At 36.4% G+C, this 21,351-nt stretch overlaps 1 protein-coding gene across 4 annotated transcripts in view; it reads left to right on the top strand.

Moving 5' to 3' along the window:
* The window catches only part of LOC310720288 (uncharacterized protein), a 179,008-nt gene extending 170,761 nt beyond the window's left edge, over positions 1–8,247 (top strand). For 2 of the 4 annotated variants that reach the window (XM_083530762.1, XM_083530760.1), the window contains exons 3-8: positions 44–192; positions 2,032–2,112; positions 2,976–3,096; positions 3,247–3,299; positions 3,788–3,937; positions 6,168–8,247. In XM_083530762.1, coding sequence (XP_083386888.1) covers positions 44–192; positions 2,032–2,112; positions 2,976–3,096; positions 3,247–3,299; positions 3,788–3,937; positions 6,168–6,344 — 731 coding nt within the window. In that variant the 3' untranslated portion in view covers positions 6,345–8,247. Of the gene's footprint in view, positions 1–40; positions 193–2,031; positions 2,113–2,975; positions 3,097–3,246; positions 3,300–3,787; positions 3,938–6,167 lie in introns of all 4 variants that reach the window. The other 2 variants (XM_083530761.1, XM_083530759.1) reach the window with 1 other exon arrangement.
* The last annotated feature ends 13,104 nt before the right edge of the window (positions 8,248–21,351 follow it).

The following is a 21,351-nucleotide window of genomic DNA, read 5'->3' as shown; positions in this document are numbered from 1 at the left end:
ATAGAGAAGTTGCGATAACTGTTTTTTCTTTTCTTTTCAGAAGCAGCCAAACTCCAAGAAGTGAATGACTTTCCCATCCCTACTCATTCTTCTTATTTGGATAAGAATAGAGCTGATCACAAAACAATAGCAACACCAACCACATCACAACCAAAGCACACTGGTGATGCAGTTTTCAATTTCAATAAAACTGTAAGTTATAGATTATTACCAGTTGTATATGCAAACCTATTACTAGTGTGTGTCACTGTCAGCCCCGTACCCCCCCCCCCCCCACACACACACACACACACACAAACACACACATCAGTCAGTATTTAAAACGAATAAATAGCATACATTTGCCCAGAGACATGTGAAAATATTTGAATAGTATATTCAAAAGATACATTATATGGATGAAAGTATTGGAACACCTGACTCTAGACATATGTGGTTCTTCTGCAAACTGTTGGAGGTACACAAATGTAATCGATGTCTCTGGATGCAGAATCATTCACTTGAACTAGGAGATCCAAACCTTGTTTTAGTATTACAATGTCGTTGGTCTAGGGTTTAGAATGCAGCGCTCTTACCGCTGCGGCCCGGGTTCGATCCCCAGTCAGGGAACCGACCCCAGCCATTAGGGTTGCACAAGCCAGTGCACTCTTAGTGCCGGTCTCAAGCCCGGATAAATGGGGAGGGTTGTGTTAGGAAGGGCATCCAGCGTAAAAACGTGCCAAATCAAACATGCGGATCATGAATACGGATGATCCACTGTGGCGACCCCTAATGGGAGAAGCCGAAAAAAAGTTAATGTTGTTTTGCACCAACCAGCTCCATGTAGATATGCTTTACGTGGGTTAGAGCAGGTCTTGAGTGACCTGCTATAGAGTCGTCAAGTCAAGTTTATTTGTATAGCGCTTTTCACAACAGACATTGTCTCAAAGCAGCTTTACAGAAAACAACAGTGAAGGTGAATGGTGTGCGTTTGTCCCTGATGAGCAAGCCGTGGTGACAGTGGCAAGGAAAAACTCGCTTAGATGACATGAGGAAGAAACCTTGAAAGAAACCAGACTCAAAGGGGAACCCATCCTCATATGGGTGACATCAAGAGTTTGATCATAAATCTCTGAGAGCTCTGACCTCAACCATACTGAATACCTTTCGGATGAATTGGGATGCTGACTGCACCCCAGGACTCTTCACCCACTGTCAGTTCCAGAATTTATTAACACCCTTGTGCCTAAATGAGCACAAATCTCCAAAACAACTAGTGAAACATCCCAAAATAGTGAAGGTTATTTTAACGCCAAATGTGGACTAGATGTGGAATGGGATGTTCAAAAAGAGCATACAAAATGTCCACAAACTTTGTTCAATATAGTGTATATACCTTTTACTACATGCAAGATTTTAACCTTGGACCTGATCTAAAGTGTTGTATACTGCTAAACCAAACATAATCTGTGACATTCAGACAAGGTAAGAAAACAGGCAGTGCCTTAATAAATCTGTAAAAAGGCTTCTGAAGAAATCCGAGAGCTGAAAAAACAGCATGCATGGTATTGCATGCTGTGGCAACAGCAAAATTGTATATGATGATAAACAAACCAGGGGGTTTAAATATATTTATGAAATGATGCCCCAGTGAAAACAGAACAGGTTGAATAAAACATGAAATAAAGATTAAACAAAAGTATTACAACTGATTAACTGAAACGACAGATTTCTGCACATGAAACCTAAATCATTAACAGATAAATATCATCCCCAACTTTTCTACCATCATAATATATATATATATATATGGAACATGCATATTGGATGCACAAATATCAATATATGTGCAGGTATTCTATTGTGTTTTTATAGTCATAAACATTTGACATTTTACACTTTTTATAATTTGTAATAGTTATGCTGTAAAAGTTCCATAACATATGCTATATTGTAGTGTATACATTAGTATACTCTTAACACCATTACACATTCAATATGTGGTTGAAAAGTAGCTAACTGGAAAACATTACTTGAATGGTTGGTTTACAGAGTGCAGTGGTGTGTGTGGCTGAAGCTGCAGTGAGAGACAAAGATGCAGTGAAGCTAAAGCTGAGTACTGTCTCCAGCTGCGTGAGTAACTTTCAGATCATATCACAATACCTTGAAATTAGATGCAGATCTAATGGAGGAACATAAAAGGGAAGTATAACAATCTCAGTTTGCTTTTCCTTTCTTACAATTCCAAAACTCAACTGCATTTCAAATCTTAGGGAGCAGTTCACATCCTGCAAATGTAAAGAATGAATGGTGAACATGAGCAATAACGTGCTGCAGTAAATACAGTTGGTTGATCGGTTGAACATTACACCGAGACTGCTCATTGTGAGACCCCAGGCATTGACGAAGAGATATTATGGCTAAAATTATGGCTCACTTTGGCTGACATAAAGGTTTACATATAAAATATAAGCATATATTTAAATGTATCAAATTTGTAAATATATATATATATATATATATATTTACAAATTTGGTGTAGGAGTAATAAAACAATATAGGATGATTTTTAAATTTAATACAGTTAAAAGGTTCTTAACTGAAAAGTATTTTTTTAAGGCGATGGATGAAAAGTAATGCATAGTATGGTTAATTGGCAGTGTTTATTGCTGAGCTTCTGCTTCTTCAGTTTCATCCCACCTCTAAACCCCATACAAAGTATTAAATAGTGAATTGGCATAGGTATATTATAGTAAGGCACTATTAAGATTTTGGCACAGGCTTGAAGGCATTGGTGTATTTTGTGGTTTTTTTTTGACCTTTGTAAAGGAGCCATCTGTTATCAGGGGACAAGGTATTTGGGGTTAAAGTAGGACAGGCTGGGAGAGGTCTCATGTTACACTGAAATCAAAGGGATGGTGGTTCTGCTTCAAATGTTTTTTGTGCACATGTACAGAAATATAAACAAAAAAGAGTCTTTCCTGGTTGCCATTCAGGAGGAGAACAAGGCAAAGATTCAGAGCATTCTGGAACATCTGTGTGTTGATGGCAGCAAGCTTGAAATTTATCAGAAGGACCACACTAAAGAGATGATCCTATCTGGAGAATGTGTAGAAGGTATGTGTAGGAGTTTTTGTCAAAGATCTATCAAAAATGCTGCACAATGATATTTAATTAAGCATTCTTTGACAATTTTTTCACTGGGAAGTTCACTGAGAACAAATTAAAGTAGATTTATTTTAATTGAATTATTCTTTTCTTGTACAGCTGATGTCAAAGGAATGACTGAGAAGTTTGACAACGATAATATCAAAGATAAGGTAAAAATGTATTTACAACAAATACACATACACATTGTACATTTAATTTAATTTTATATTAAATATTCAGTGTAGAACATGAATCATGCACTGAAACATTCATGTTTAGATCCTTAAAGAAATGGTGCTATTGGACAGCACACCACTCCACTAAAACATGCATCACACACTTTAGCATAAATGTAATTTTCACCATGTGGAAATAAAGCTGTAAATGTCTACAAGCTTAAATGCAAATTGTGAGAGAAATAGTGGAAGACCAGAAAAGAAACTGTACAAACAACCCAACTCTCCACTGTAAGTTTGACACAGTCAGCAGAACTTCATTACCACATTTAGGGCCCTCAGAGGAAATATTTGTCAACTGGGTTACAGAGGCAGACGGCCATCGCTCTGTAATACTGTCTTGGCTATGAAATAAAGAAGAAGTTTGTTTGTAGACTAGGCTTGTATTTCACATGTGTTCTTCTCTTTGTCTATGGGTGTAGGTTGGCATTTTAGAAGCAGAGCCTGTCATTGTGAATGACTCTCAAACTGTCTTTATCTCAATCCTCATCACTGGTCTTCTGCTGGCTGTTTTGCTCATTGCTGCATACATACTGAAAACCCGTCACACAGAGGCCAAAGGAGCATGTCTGGTCAGTAAACACACACACACACACACACACACACACACACACACACACACACACACACAGAAATGCTGAGTTTGTCCAGTTTACACACCATTTTTTATATGATGTGGATCTTATGAAAGTAGCCATAGCTAAATAAAAGATGTATTATTTCACTTAAAGATTAATTATAGACAAAACACTGTTTTTTTTTTTTTTTTTTTTTTCATTAATTCAGTCATTCATTCATTCATTTATTTTATTTGGAGGCAGAAGCAGGCATGGTGAACACTTGTCTGGAGAATTTCTGATGAACAAGTTCTGATGTTTTTAGCAAGGTTATCACATAGTTATAGATGCAATATAGGATCATTCAGGAATCTAGAAAGTCCCACCCTTAATTAATAACCATTCTCAAACCAACATTCCTCATCTGCTCACTTGAACAGAAATTAGAAAATCTTATGACAACAAGATTCCAGATTAGTGCACTCATTACGGAAAGTGCAATCCAATCATAATACTTTATTTATACACGTTTAGAGCCAGAAGGAAATCCGGGTCATCTTGTTATCGGGTGGTCCACAGAACACAAAACCCAAATATTTTAAATGAAAAGTATTTATTAAAGCATGCTTTTATTCATGTCGGTCACATGTCAAAGCATAACATTAAGTGCAATAATAAAACATCATAAATACTTCTGGTCTGTCATGCTCTGACAGCCAGTATTTGAGTTTGTACTACTTTGTCATGTATGGACTGGCTCTTTCTGCTTTCTGTCCTCATACATGTCCTGCACCACCCTCACATACTTCTCTGACACACCTGAATTCCTCATACAACTCCTCTCTCAACTACCCTGTCGTACGCTTACGTATATAAAAAAAAGTACAGCTGAAGTTACATGTTTTGTTAAAATGTAAAAAAATTATATAGCTATGATAATAACTGAATTTACACAAGTTTACAAACATTTGGCTGTGTATTGTTATGTGAATAGCACATATTGTTGTTATGTAGTGTTACCGTATTTATGTTTTGTGCCATGTAGGAGCCACTGGATGTTTGCCGGTTTAGCTCAGCGCAAAATTAAACAGGCAACGGGTGAGGTTATTAACAAACAGGATATCAAGGGCTAAACAGGACACAAAAACAAGAGGCAAAAGCAGATTAATATAGAATTGGATATCAATATAATAACGCTTGGTATTAACAGAGACAGAGTAACTTAGTGTATACTTTGCGAAGCATTCATGAATCAGAGACTTTTTTATAGGCACCATATGTATGCCTAATTGCAAACAGGTGTAGTGGTAGCAAGTAGGTTACTGGGAGTGTATGGTGTGTGGGAGCTGGGAGCTGGGAACCATGTAAGAAGACCATGGTTATAGTAAGACCTGATAGTGCTAATAATGATAGTGCCCTTGGTTCTTTTTTTTACAATACAATCACCCAGAACTGCATATTATTTTTATTCATTGATGCTCTGACATTGTTATATTAATATATTTCAAGAATAATTTTTGTTCCTAACATAAATGTTCAGTGTATCATAATAACATAAATTACCATCCAATAGCCTGCATTAAAATAAAAAAAGTTTTTATTCGCTAACTGTGACACTGTGATCATTTCTTATTCATAGTTGCACATGAGAAGTGACTGGTTTTTACATAATAAGACAACATATTTTTAGCATTTGCTATCAGCACTTTATTATTTCACAATCAAGGTCAGGTTTTTAAAGCAGATTCAAAACAAGAAGCACTGATCATAAACCACACAGTTGCTTTACAAAAGGTGATTCAGGAAGGAATAAATCACTCTTTTAAAGATTTACTGTTGACTGTTAGAAGGCCCTGGCACACACGTCTTCTTGCAAAACGCTTTTTTTACAATGTAAATAATTTACAAATTATTAAAATTGTACATTTTTTGTTACTATAGAGAAGAATAACGTTACAATATTAATACAAACTTTATTAATAATTTAAGTCAACACCTACATCGCTATCAGTCATGCTGTTATACAAAATTACTCAACACCTTCTGACAAATAGGATTCAGGAATTCCAGAGTCTATTTACAAAAACTGTTCAGAACATGCAATAGAGATTATATGCAGTGAAGTAATTAGAAATGGATGTATGCAGTATCATGGGGGGAAAAGTCAAGTAGTAGATGTTCATAGTGAAAGTAGCTCGACAAATTAGGCAGCCTTTATTTACCTGTGTTTTTCCTGTTCATCTAGGCTGAAGAGATGTTCCGAGTGGATGAACAGAACCAAGGCAATACTCTGTTGTCTGTAGTCCCATTGCCACCCCAAGAACCAGTGGAGAAACACACCAGCAATGGCGAGTCTTTAGAATCACCTCCCACTAATGGCCACTCAACTACCCAACCACCAGTTGCTGATTCTGAGATGTAAAATCAGAAGGCAAAAAGAATGAAGTATTAACACCCACCTCAATTTACATAACCCCAACCCCCTAATAAAGAGTACCTCAAAGAAGGTATCAGTAATGTAGACCATTATGAAGATACATCGAAAATTGCAAGGGCAAAATATATATACGGTGTATGAAGTTAAAAGCGATTATGCCTCAACTTTTACTGTGAAAAGACTGACCACTGGGAAAACCAGCCATTTCCTGAGCCAAAGAAAAGCTCAGAGTCCCATGCTGACAATGCTAGCATAAAGACATTTTTTTTGAAAATAATCTTGAAAAAAAAAATACTATTACTTCATTTGATATACCTTGACATATCTTTTTACCTCTTTTGTAGTAGCCTATACTGCTGTATTAGTAGCTTATATTATTCAAAAAAGTGTTTTACAAATGGTTAAGCAGGATCATTTAAAATGATGTATTTTAAGCTTTACATACCCGTAGGTAAATCAGATCTTTTTAAAGTGTATTTGTTTTATTAATTTTTAAAGCAAAAACATATCATGATACAGTTCATTTGCTGAATAAATTATGGTTTATTAACTTAAGGGATGTTTGTATGGTTCTACACAAAACCTCTTAAGTTTTCCTAAGGGGGACGAATGAAGAACGTTTAATGCTTTAGCTTTTTAGGAATGTACAATGATTTTAACATTTGACCTTATGAAACCTTTTTTTTTTTTTTTTTTGCTAAGGTGAAAGTTTGTATTCCTGACGACAACACAGCATTGTCTATGAGAAACATTGTTTTTTTGTGTTCTTCTTTGTACATTTTAGTTATCAAGCTTTATTTGCATATTTTGTGCTGCAAAATGAAAGGATGCCATTTTGGAAAGCTGTTCAGACACTAAATGATGGTGGCAGTCCCTGAAATGAAGACTAATTCCTCAGTAGCTCATGGCCAGCTGGCATGAGTATGATTTTGTGAGGAAGGGGATCAGCCAATTCACTGCTTTTTATATATGATATTTGCTTTTCCAGACCATCTGTTAGAGTTTTCTGTAGTTGTAAAGGCTTAAATTTTGTAAAAAGCAAATCCATGCTTTGCTTAAACCAAATAAAGCTATTATGAAAGGCAGACTTTAGCAAGCCAAGCAGTCATGTACTTTGTTTCTTTTATAATTTATTTTTGTACTTTACCTCTTTAGATTGCCTTGCATTATTTTTATGGATGCTGCATTATGCATTAACTGTTGCTATGTTTCATGGAGCAGGTGATTTTACAAGTATGACCTCTTTTGTGTGTGTGTGTGTGTGTGTGTGTGTGTGTGTGTGTGTGTGTGTGTGTGTGTGTGTGTGTGTGTGTGTGTGTGTGTGTGTTGTGTGTGCATACAAGACTAAACATTATTTTAGTTGGTATCTTGACCAGCACACCCTCAGTAATACCGATGTGCTGGCCAAAAGCCACAGCTGTGATATAAAGGACTCGCAGCAGAGGCAGCTGTTCTGACTAAAAACCATTACAGAAGAGCTCAGCTTTATGCATCCTGATGCAAACCATAAATAATAAATTTCCTTTTTGTACAGCACTACCGGTGTCACTGACATTATTTGCTGACGAGTAACAAACACGATTCTAGAACAAACACAATCATGGGGGATGTTTCACCGCACTTTGGATGCTTAAAGTGAATTAGAATTCTATTCACATGCCAAAAGTAAATCAAAAGATGATGTTCTCCAAACATTCTGGTTCCATAGTGTGTGTGTGTGTGTGTGTGTGTGTGTGTGTGTGTGTGTGTGTGTGTGTGTGTGTGTGTGTGTGTGTCTTCCATTAGTTTTTTTTATTGTTTGTATTAACAATGTTTTAATTATCTACTTCATTGAATGCACATTTTTCTCTTATGGAATAAAAACAACAACAACACCATGTCCATACTGGTCCAGTGTTTTGTGTGCTTTCTTTTATGCAACATACGTTTTCAATATTCAATTACAACCCACATATTCTCTCACACATTTTCACACCATGGCTTTGTTATTGGCTGTTGTTTTTCTATTAACAATGAGACATATTAGATATTATATACACATATATCATTTTGTCCAGATGTGTTTCAGGCATTTTTGCATCCCACATGTTTATGGTCATTAATTGTTTTGGTAAAAGAGCCTTTCATTTAAAAGAAATAAATAACTTTTTTTTTTATTGCCTAACAAATCCACCTCAATTGGCTTCCAACTCAAAGATGAAGATAATTTTAAGGACATCTGACTATGCATATATAACAAAACAAGACAAGACTATACTTACTACACATAATGTGTAGAAATAAAATAATGGGTTTGTGTTTTTTAAGATTTATATATGATGGTCTTCCCCTACAGTAGTCTATGAATAGCTTAAATGTGTATAAACATTACATGGGTATGCAGAGAGCATGGCCAGAAAATGCAGTGTCAGGTGATATTTGTCCAACTGAAGGGACAAATACATAGTTAAAAGACTGGGTTATATAAAGATTTTTATTGGCACCCAGCTGCATGATTTCCAGTCCCAAACCATGTAATTATGTAGCAGAAACACCATGTCTTGCCACTCAGTGATATAATTCACTAACTGTGTCCATCTCAGACAAACTTTTCTAAGCTCTTCAGCAACTACTCTGTACTGCTCTGGTAATGGCAGTTAAGCTTTTTCCAGCATACTATTACAGGAAAATTCTTTACTTTCTAGGTGGAACATTTTCACAGAAATGTATCATGTTTTTATTTGTACATTAAACTGGTCCATTGCTTTAAAAGATGAAAACGATAAAAAAAAAATCTTTATTTGCTGATGCATCTGACTTGCAGTCAAGTCAAGTCAAGTCAAGTCACGTTTATTTCTATAGTGCTTTTCACAACGGACATTGTCTCAAAGCAGCTTTACCGAATTAAAAAGTTAAGGTGAGCTAAATGTAAGAACGCTCTACCACCTTTAGTGGACGTTGCTATTCTAGGAACTACTAGAAGTTCGGAGTTTTGAGATCTCAAGGAGCTTGACATATTGTAGCGTGTTAGAAGACTGAAAAGATACATGGGAGCTAAACCATTTATGGCTTTGTAGGTAAGTAGCAGTAGTTTGTAGTCGATTTAAAATTTTACAGGAAGCCAGTGTAGGGATGATAATATTGCGGTTATATGGTCATATTTTCTTGACCTTGTGAGAACTCTGGCTGCTGCATTCTGGAGTAACTGTAGCTTGTTTATAAAGGATGCAGGACAACCACCTAGTAATACATGACAATAGTCCAGTCTGGAAGTCATGAATGCATGAATGAGCTTCTCTGTATCAGATATAGATAACACGTGTTTCAGCATAGCAATATTTCTAAGGTGGAAGAAGGCTGTTTTCGTAATATGGTTGATATGATATTCAAAAGACAAGTTGCTGTCTAAAATAACTACCAGGTCTTTTACTGTTGACATAATAGTTACAGTACATCCTTCTAAATGCAGGTTAAAATGCTGGAGCGTCTGTGTACTGGCCGATGAGCAAAATCTCTGTCTTATCAGATTTTAATAACAGAAAGTTATGAGTCATCCAATCTTTTAATTCTTTACACACTTAGTTATCCGAGCCAATTGAGCTGAATCGTCTGGTTGTGATGAGATATATAGCTGGGTATTGTCAGCATAACAGTGGAAGCAAATTCAATGGCTTCTAATCATATTTCCTAAGGGAAGCATATATATTGTGAAAAGCAGGGGTCCTAGAACTGAACCTTGTGGCACCCCATAATTTACTTGCATTATCCTGGATAGCGCTCCATTTCAGTCTACAAAATAGTAACGATCAGACAGGTAGGATTTAATCCAGCTTAATGCCTGTCCCTAAATGCCGGTGTAATTTTGTAAGCAATCTACAAGAAGATCATAGCAAAACAAACAGACATATGTAGCCTTGGTCTGAATCTAAAAACAGGTCATTAGTGATTTCAAATAGAGCAGTTTCTGTGGTATGATGGGGCCTAAAACCTGACTGAAACTCTTCAAAGATATTGTTCTCTTGTAAGTTGGAACATAACTGGGCAGACACAATCTTTTCTAAAATCTTAGACATAAATGTAATATTTGAAATGGGTCTGTAATTTAATGGTGTGTTTGGATCCAAATTAGGCTTCTTAATGAGGGGCTTAATAACTGCGGGGTTTAGGGACTTGACCTAAAGATAGTTAGGAGTTAATAATATTCAGAAGAGGCTCACCAGCTGTATGTAACACTTCTTTCAGTAGTTTAGTTGGAATGGGATCTAACTGACATGTTGATTTAGCTTTGGTAATAACATCATACAGCTCTTCCTGTCCTATATGTGTAAAGGAGTGTAGCAAATACTTAAAATTTTCAGTAAAGATATTTATAAAGTCCTCACTACTAAACTGTGATGGAATACATTTTTAAGATACCTGATTTGTTGTTCATTTAGCTACTGTACTGAAAAGAAAACTCGGATTGTTTTTGTTATTTTCTATGAGTTTGTTCAGGTGCTCAGCTCTAGCCGCATTTAGCTAACCATACTGTCTTTATACGCAATTCTAATACTTCCAATGTAGTTTTCCTCTATTTTCTTTCCAGATTACGGGCTGTTGAGTATGCATGAAAATTACAATTATACCATGGTGCAGGAGTTTTTTCTTTAACCTTTTTTTAACCAGATGGGGGCAACAGTGTCTAATGTGCTAGTGAGGAGGTCTATGGTCTATGTTGTCATTTCATCAAGATTATTAGCATTTAGGTGTTTAGTGAGAAATTGAGATAAATCACGCAGGTTATTTGTAAATCTGTCTTTAGTGGTCGGAACAATAGTCCTACCAATCCGATAACGTAGTGAAACACGGCTAATCTGCTCTACCGGTAGTGTATACAATATGAGGTAATGGTCTGTGATGTCAATAGAGGTTAAATATCTATATCACTGACGTCTGCTCTGTGGGATATTATTAAGTCTAGTGTGTGTGTGATTAAAACAATTTTAACTGAAATAAGATTATTTCTGGATCAAGTGTATTTATTTCTTTGATTGATTTTACTACATAAGGAATAGACACGGCTTCTATAAAGTGGACTGTGTGTGTACTTATTTGATTTGTTGTATAAATGTTGTCATAGTTGTAAATTGCATGATGTCTTACTTTCAGTGAGATGGTGAGAAGCATCCTAGAGATGTTGTCTAATAGCACTGCTGCTCCAACTCTGATAGGGTGCAGGCCATCAGAACTAAAGAACCTAGTACGCTTCCAGAAAAGATTTCAATTATCAACAAATTAAACATTAAACTGGTTCATTGCTTGTTTTGAAAGATGAAAACAATAAAAATATTTTTTTGCTGGTGCATCTGATCTTATCTGTTATCTTTTTATGACTTTATAGTAAACACATTTCCACAATAACTATTGTTTTAAACAGGTTATAGTACAATCGATTTCTTTCACATATTAACTTTATATAAGTATCCACATTGATACTCTAAAGCCTGTCATACTCTTTCTGATTATTAATGAGAATACTTTATTTACCTTCTTCTGATATTGTGAAATATTTGACTCATCTTATTAGCATCTACAATATTTACTCCAACAATTTAATTAGAAATCTAATTCTTGCAGTCTCTATTACAGCAAAATGTCAACTCTGTTAGTGTACACATCAATACCGTATCAACCCCAATTTCTGAAGGACAAAAGTAGCAGGATTGAAATTTCTAACCTAGATCAGTGATTATTTCTCGCAAAGCTTTGTTACACAATAACTGTTGAGCTTTGATATTATTCACATATAAATATCTATTAAAATTTGGCTGGTCAACCGGTGCAATATTTTAAATTCAATGTATATGTTATATATGAAATTCAATGTATATGTCAATGTATAATGATAATATCTCTTGGCTATATAAATAAAAACAGCACAGGAACATTTAAAAAATTTTTATTTTATATTTGGGATAGGGACACGTGTGTTCCTGGTATGATTTAATATGATTAGTTGAAATTACAAGCTATATATTCCTTTTTCTAGATTTCTTACAACTGTATACCAGTGGTGGGCCGTCACGGCCAGCAAGGCCTTCTCTGCTGGCCTAAACACTATCAGAAGCACTGACCTACATTTACAACCTAAATTCTAATATTTGTTACATGAAATTGTATACATTTATTCTTAACAGTTTATTCTCTTAATTTTGTAGCGTTTCTCTTGCTTCCAGTACGTGTATGTGGATGTTAGATTTTTTTGTCCAATCAGATTTCAGCCTCTATGTGCTGCCATGTCAATCTAATCTGCCCAGGGCCTTCAGATTCAGTAGTGCTGGCCGGTGTACCTTAAACTATATAAGCAATGGGTGTGTTTCTTTAACCAATCAGATTTCAAATTCCTCACAGGGCCCAGCATTTTTCCATCCTCTAATTGGTTGGTCAGAGGAAAACAGCCAAGTTAGAGTAGCAAAACACATCTGTAGCGATCTGCACACATTAATACATCTGAGTTAGACTTTTTTACACAATGACTGACAGAGAAATTGATTTTGTCTCAGACATACTTAAAAACCTATTTTCAAGCCCGTCTTTTCCAGATAAGCTAGACATCATGAGAAGAGGTCGGCCAACCCTGAAGCTAACTAGCTTGTCTCAGCCCAGGAAAGGGTTTGTTCTCCACTTCCAGACCAGTGCCTATGAGCGGTACCACTGGCCTACGGCCTCAGAGGAACGGTGCAAATTATGTGAGTATGCATTATGAGTGAAAACATCTGGTGAGTAGGTTGTATTTTTATTTACATTTTTTAAGTGTTTGTCATGTTATTACACAAATATTAATTTAAAACTGCTCCAGATGATGTAGGTGACACAGTTGCAGTTGTAGTGTAGAGGTTTGGAGTTGTCTTAACTGGGTTTCTTGCTTTAGTAAAATTATATTCACCCTCCATATGTGAAATGCCTAGTAATGGTGGTGTATTAAGAGGTGAATTAAGTCGGGAAAAATGGCCCACCAGTGTTTAAGATGTGTAATATAAAACTAATTTGACAATATCAGTCATGTGCTGGGGTAAATGTTCAGAGTGGACATAGGATGCATTAGTTAATAGTAAAAAAGGATGCAATAGTAAGAAAATGCTAGGCCTTCCTTCATCTTTGCCAGTTGTGTGTCGTGCTAGGGGCGCTGGTACCCGGACAAACAGTGCCCCTTTGAGTGTACAAACACACACTGCAGTCAGTGGATTTAGATTATGGCCCTGCAAAACTGTTTACACCGTCATAGGTTGGAAAAATGGAAAGTCTGATATCTAACATATAGTCTTTTTTTCTATCAGATCATCAGATCTACACAATACAAATGCTGCTGGATTATTTATTTATTTTTATTTACTTATTTATTCATTCATTAATTTAATCGCTTCCCTCTGTATGAGAGTAAAGTCCGGAAACGTCTAGACAAAATCTGATGGGGAACAAAGGGGGGAACCTTTCCTCCCACCACGTGATCCCGTCCAATGTTTGTAAACACGCGTCAGACACATGTGATTCTGTCGTGACGCTAGTGCAGCGGCAGCGTCGAGCCAATCGGAAGCTGGGGGAGTGTCAGGGGGGCGGGGCGTGTCTCCTGCGCCGTGGAAAAATCGACTGGGATCCTGCAATGATGCAAAAGGGCTCTGATTCAAGCGTGGAAGCGGTTCTGAAGTCCTCAGACTAAACAAAAGGCGAACAAAACACTGGCAGAGGAGGACAAGGAGGAGGATGGAAATAGAAGAGTAAACATCGTATAATCCGGCATTATATCCATCTGGCTGTACCAGGATCCGTCTCATTTCAGTAAGTACGTATCCCAGGTAATGTAGATTTTTGTTTGAGAAAGTATTTTGAAATAACTCCGTCACTGAATTAATATGTCAAAGCTTAGGTAAGTAAAGAGGGTTGGGGATTTTTTGAGTCTTTATGTAACCAGATTTATATAATTCTATTAATTAAAAATGAAATGAGCAACACCAGAGTCTATGTTAGATGCCTGATTATCGGTTGAAAGCTTGATTGCGAAACGTTCGCCTGAGCATTTTATCAGGCCTGCGTTCAGATATATTACTGCGTCATCAGGGGGACGGGGCAGTTGCGCCACAAGCGCGGAGACTCGGGAATTTTTACCTGCGCAAGAGACTCTGCTGCGTCCAGTTCAAGCCGCATTCTGCCTGCTACATCTTCAACTGCTACTCGTTCGGGCTGTACGTTTTGCAGATTTCACTTGTAACTACTGCTGATCACGCAAACACGTTACGCAGAGACACCTTTGGGACGCTCTGCTGCGTCACTATGACGAGGTAGGTTTTTTCTTTTGTTTTTTTTGTTTTGTTTTTTTGCACGATGCTGCTTTTTCCTTCTGAGCGCTTGCACTTGCTGGGTGCACACACTGGTTAGTATGGTAGCATGTTTTTGACAAAAGTCAGACGTCATGAGCACTACAATCACCTATTTCCATGTGGAGGAAAATGAGAAGGAGGAGGGGGGGGGGGTGTCAGGAGAAAAAGGATGCTGCGCAAAGAAATAGGGAGATGCGCAATAATGGTAGAAAGATGCGTTGCCAGATCGGGCTGTTTTACGCAACACTGGGGTTGTTTCTTCGTTGACGCAAAAAGAAGAACTTGCATAACCCTGGCATGACGGAGTGATTATTATTACAATGCACTGTGATTGTTTCGATGGGGAGGGGCGCCAATGCCACGCCCACCTGCAGTACTTTCGGGAGTCCCAGTAGGTGCTTGGAATGTTATGATATGTTGATGTTGATGTCAGACTAATTTGGTATGTTTTAGTTCGGATCACATTCATAAATCCATAAAATAACAATAAAATTATATAATATGCAATATAATACAATAAAACCCATATACATAAATACACAGCATCCAACAGCACAATTACGTCTTTTAACATATTTTTTTATTTCAAATCTTACACACTGGAATACATATATATCAATATACATTTATTATCAATTATGTGTAGGTTATGTTTATAAGGCATATTAAGGTGTTGTTCAGTGTCTATAGCAAGGGCTTTCCAGCAGTTAGTGCGCACTTGCTTATAAGAAGTAAACAAGAGTGAAACGCAATGCAGCTTTTGTCCTCTGGGTGTCACTGTTGCCTCACAGTTAATGCGTTCCCACACCGAAAGGCGCAAATAAATGCATTAGAATGCAAGAAGAGGAGGGTCCTTGTGGCGCACACCCCCATTATACAAAACATGATACAGTTTTCTAGAATGTGAGGATGAACGGACTTGTACTGCTTATAATTATAATTTCCTTAATTGTTTGCTTGGTTTTATTTTGATATGCCATTTTGAATATAATATAATATAATAGCAAAGCATATGTAATAGAATATAATGCAAATATATAATGTAAAGTAATAGAATATCCTATAATATTACTTGCATGGACCCTAAGAAGAATATGTAATAAACAGGATACAGCACACAACAACAACCATATAATAATAATATTATTAACTAAATCCGAATGACCAGACCAGCTCAAGTGTTAGTAACTGATGTAAGCTTTGTTAAACTGATTCTACATCAATTAAATAAAAAAAAATCCAGTTAACTATGAATGACGTAGTTTACATAATTTAACATATACTTTCACTAAAAGGAGAATGTAAAGAGGCAAAAAAACCCGAGTGAAACAGGGAGCGACCTTTGTTCAAGATTCCGTTCCCTAATCCCATTAAGGAAATTGCCAGCTATATTTACCACTCTGGCAGGCCTCTGTCATTTCAAAGAAGCACAATTAGTTTCTTGCTGCTCAGTATCAGCCCTAGTCATTTCAACAAGCTCTTGTAATCAAGCACATGGTGTTGTACAACAGTGACAAAACACTTCAGAAAACACAGTATGATTCCGACCCAGTTTTCGAGAGCCATCTTGATATCTAGACCCCTTGATATCTAGTGCTTTTATATATAGAACAAAGCTTGCTAGGGTAATATTGAAATTTGTTATTGTAAGAAATATGCATGATAGACTTATGTGTGTGTGTGTTTGTGTGGGTGTGTGAGAGAGGGGGGGGGATTATATTTCATGCCAGTTGCATAATCACCTCTCCAAGTTTACATTTCAATAAATAAAAAATGATGAAGGATTTTAGGGTTCCATTATCTCAGGGGCTGAAATGTCAGTCATATTTAAAGACCTGAGCTATAAGAGGATTATCCATATAGCTGCGTTTTACACACAAACACACACATGGACAGACACAGGCAGTACAGGAACGGATTATAAATGCGTCCATACTCTGATATTTTAACCCCCACACAACACTTCTGATGCAGAGAATCTTCTACTTTCATGAACGTGCTTCTCATGTGTTACAAAACAAGCAAACGATAAGGCCACATGTCTATTGTTTAAAATGATCAACTCTACACCGTTTTCTGCAGTTCTGCATTACTGTACGGCAAAGCTCAATGCTGCAGGCCTATCCCTTTAAGAATTGGTTCAGCATTACACAAGAGGTCAGGTGTACCGATGCAGCCACCCGAGAGCTAAATAGATCTACTGGGCAAGAAACCAGTAAAAACTTGTAAACAAACAAATGTAACATTCCATCATATCTCTTGTCTAATACCTCTTGTCTAACAGCAGTCGGTTCTTCTCAAAATGTATTGATTCATTTTTTTCTTTTTTTACACAGAAAACTCTTCCACAGAAAACAGCAGATGTTCCAGAGAATTCTCTGCAAGTGCGCAGTTCCGGCATAACCATCCACCCATTTAATATAAACAATGAAAATGGCTGTGTAAGCTCTAATACAGGGTTATGCCACAGAGATTTTCAGAGCTAATTAATGATATGCCTTTTAATAAAAGGTTATGGACAATAAAACAAGCCAGACTTTTTTTTCCCTTCAGAATAGATCATATAATATCCATGGTGTTCTGAAAGTATTTCAAGGGTTATACTGTATTGCGCAATTTATAAATAATTGTGGGTGATAATGCATAAAAAATAATCCGATGTGCCATTCACAACCTTTTAATATTCCAAATGGTATCATATTATATTAAGCAGACAGGATGAAACATAACTGATCACGTATTGAGCATTTTACTTGTTGCTCTTATAACCTGCCATCTGTTTTCACAGTGATCGTGTTCTGCTCTGGGAGAAAGGTAATACAGCATGATTTGCTGAACCGAGCTGCTTTGAGAAGCTGAATTCAGATGGTGCCATAGAGTGATTCCTAATATCTAGCACCATTTGAAATCAGTGTTCTCCAAGCTGTGTTATACATCCAGCCTAGTCAACTCCTCCAGGTGGAAGAGCGACAGGAAAAAATGCATTTGTTTTACTAGAGAGAAACATAAGTTTTTTTCATTTGCCCGTTTTCTTATTTGGTAAAATGACTGCAATGTGTATGTGTTTTTTCAAATGTATGAATAAAGGAGATTGATTGTTTCCCAGTGTCACTGTTATCTTTTCTTTGTGCAAAACCTAATTGAATCTTGAATGCAAATTATTTAAGGTTCAAATGTCAGTTCTTTGAAACTTTCTATTAGCTAAATGTATTCAGTCACACATCGAAATATATATATATATATATATATATATATATATATATATATATATATATATATATATATATATATATATATATATATATAGAGAGAGAGAGAGAGAGAGAGAGAGAGAGAGAGAGAGAAACAAATACTATGGAGATGAAACTTAGATATATTTTAGAGTAGTCACTGTGCAACTTGTATAGAAGTACAGATTTATTATTTGAAAATAACTCACCATGTAGCCATCATTGTCTAAATAAATCTGGTATGAAAGCAGTTAAAATTTGGTGCTTTGAGTACAATTATCTCATACTGACCACTGGATGTTCAACATGGCAACAAACTCTGAGGATTTCAGAATTCCAATATCAAACAAGATAGAATTAGTCATATAGAGGACAAACAGACGTGAAAACATTCATGCTTTCAGGCGAAAGAACACAGTTTCTAGTGAACTGATTGTAAGAGTAAAAATACCTTAAAAACCTCTACTTTTAATTGTGCAAAGGTTTGATACACCTAATTTCTTAGTTTCTCACTGAAATATAACATTGTTTATTTTATTCAGCCCTGCTCTGATTGCTGTGTGCAGGGTTGCATGCCAGATCAACACTGGAGCACATTTGCTGTAGCCAAGTCACAGATGAACATTTTTGTGAGGTGGTAGAAAACTAGATTATGCAGAACTCTGTACAGATAAGAATAACTACAGATCCTGGTACTGTTACGCACCAACCTGCTGCATCACCCCGCTGTCCTTTCCCGATATACTGTTTTTTCTGCACAGTAAACTCTGTGTCTGCATCCATCACACACAAAATGAAATGATCAGAGTTCAGTGCTTGTAGGTTGTAGAGTAATCTTAGTATCAGAGCAAGAACATTAATAAATGTCTTTGCACTGTCTATGTGCTTAGTATAATACTATAGTATATTTGCAGTATAGTTCATTGACTGTAGATTGCCTTTCCATGCACAGTTTGTGTATTATTATTATTATTAGTAGTAGTAGTAGCAGTAGTAGTGTTCACTCTTCAATGTTGATCATATTTGGTACAACTAGATGGCAGTATGTCACAACTCCTTGCACAGCCTGTCTTGTAGCCTTAGCAACAAATATGCTTATAACAGCTTCTTACTTACACAGACTGCTCCAGTCAACATGTTTAATCATATACTGGGTGTCTTTTATTGCCATTACTTGTCAAAGTCTTATCTTAGAAGAATGCTTATACTGGTCTGAGATTATATTGACTTTTCAATGCCAAAATCAGGCATGCTGTTTACTCATTTAAGATATGATATACTTTATTCGTCCCACAGTGGGGACATTTCTGAAAAGTAGCAAAGTAAAGTATTTATTTTACTTTATTGATTAGTGAAGTATTTAGCAAAGTAAAAAAACAACAAAAAAAAAAAGGGTGTTGGTCTGCTCAGACATGTACAGGCAGCATAGCTCTACTTTCTGCTCTTTGTGCTACCATTTGCACAGACCAGTTATTTGTAGTTCAACTCTTATATGTGCTGCTGAGACTATGTTTAGTACTTGAGGGAAATCTGAGCAGCAACAGTACCAAATGAAAGCGTACACAGCAGTCAGCTGTAACATTAAAACCACCTGACTAATATTGTGGCACCAAAACAGCTCTTCAGCAATTTGTGCTTCAGTAGCTTTTGTGAGATTAAACCAGATGGGCTAGCCTTCATTCACTATGCACATTAATGAGCTTTGGGCACCTCTGACCATGTCACCTCTGACCCAGTCGTCTAGACATCTGATTTTGGCCCTTGTCACACAGATCCTTAGGCTTCATCTGTCTGTTTTGATGTCGAGCTGATGGTTTGTGTGTGTGTGTGTGTGTGTGTGTGTGTGTGTGTGTGTGTGTGTGTGTGTGTGTGTGTGTGTGTGTGTGTGTGTGTGTGTGTGTGGTCTTGAAGGTTTTTAAGTAATTTAGAAGGGTTGGACTATTTTGAAAGCATCGGTACAAACATTTTGAATGCAGAATCAACATACTAATACAAGCATATGACAAAGTAAGATAAACATTTCTTCAGACACTGACAAAGCTATTGTTATTCCTGCATCCTACCACAGGATATTTGAGGTCAACTTTAAAAGCTCAATGTGTCAGTGTCCGCTTTTCAACTTTCAGCAACCAAGCTGTAAACATTCTACTAAGAGGCTAAGTATCTAAGTCAAAAGGCAAGAAGCAATCATTAGGTCATAAATGTCAAGCTGAGCCAATATAAAATGAGCTATAAAATACTCAAGTTTTTTTTACATAATTCCCGCAGTACAGACACAGCGGTATTTAGCTACTTATCAGGCCACCCTGTGAAGAACAAAGGCCCCATCGCCCAATGCCAAAAATGTGAGCTGCAGCTTTTTGTTCCTGCTACACTAATCACCACTTTTCATCAACAATCATAGTCTGTTGGTTGCCAGTTCCTGCTGGAGTTCTGCCATATCCTTCCATATTTTTCAATAATCTTTCCCAATCATTAAGAGAGGACAAATTCCTTTACACACAATTGCTTGACAATAAAATGATCATAATAGCAACCAGTTCATATTGATTTACATTTTATTCAACTTTAGAACAAAGCCATTTTAAAATCATTTTTGTACACATTAATGTGGATCACTCAGTACTGTACTCCAGTTTTCCAAAATCCACAAGTTATTTTGTTTAAGCAATACTAAACTTAGGCACATATTTTCTATCAAATGTATTTGTTCATCAATTTATTTCCTCCAAGTGCTCTTATTAAATGTGACTGACTCACCTCAAGACAGATTTTAGCTCTCAAATCTAAACAGTTCCAATTGGTTTCCCATCCCCCGTCCATGGCTCCAGGATAGGCTCCAGATCGTTCATGACCCTGATCAGGATGAAGTGTTTTCTGAAGATGAATGAACGAAGGCACTCATCACTTCCCATATATATCTTCATTGTTGTTTATCTGCTTAAGTGTCAGTAGCAGACATGTTCCCACAGAAAAGCAGAACTATTGCTTCCAAATGAACTCCAAATAACAACAGTGTTAGAGTATATCCACATATATTCTGTAACTAAAGGGAAAGTGGAAAAAGAATTATAACCAAATGTTTATGCATTTAGTTGCTTGACAGATAGCAATTTCCACGTTCATGATCCACAGTGCTTCTGAACATTTTACATAGTAACAAGACTGGAACTAGAATGCAAGACTACTTTAAAAAAATGATGTTCTATACCAGTGCAAGGTGCCTTAATAACATTTTATAAACAAATAATAAACACGTGTGCTAGGAATAGATTATTTTCTAAAAACAACTAAATGGGCTGCAGTATAAATCAGTGTTAAAGAGGTTTTTCACTATTATAATAATACAATATATTTTACCACATGGTGCACCATCAAGTGCTAAAGGCCCTTTCATTTTTAGCAAACTATTTCTAATTTCTTTCTTTA

The sequence above is a fragment of the Silurus aristotelis genome (genome assembly GCF_946808225.1).
Source record: "Silurus aristotelis genome assembly, chromosome: 2".
NCBI lineage: Eukaryota > Metazoa > Chordata > Actinopteri > Siluriformes > Siluridae > Silurus > Silurus aristotelis.
Note: the sequence above shows the minus strand (reverse complement) of the source record. Positions and strands in the feature narration are given on the sequence as shown.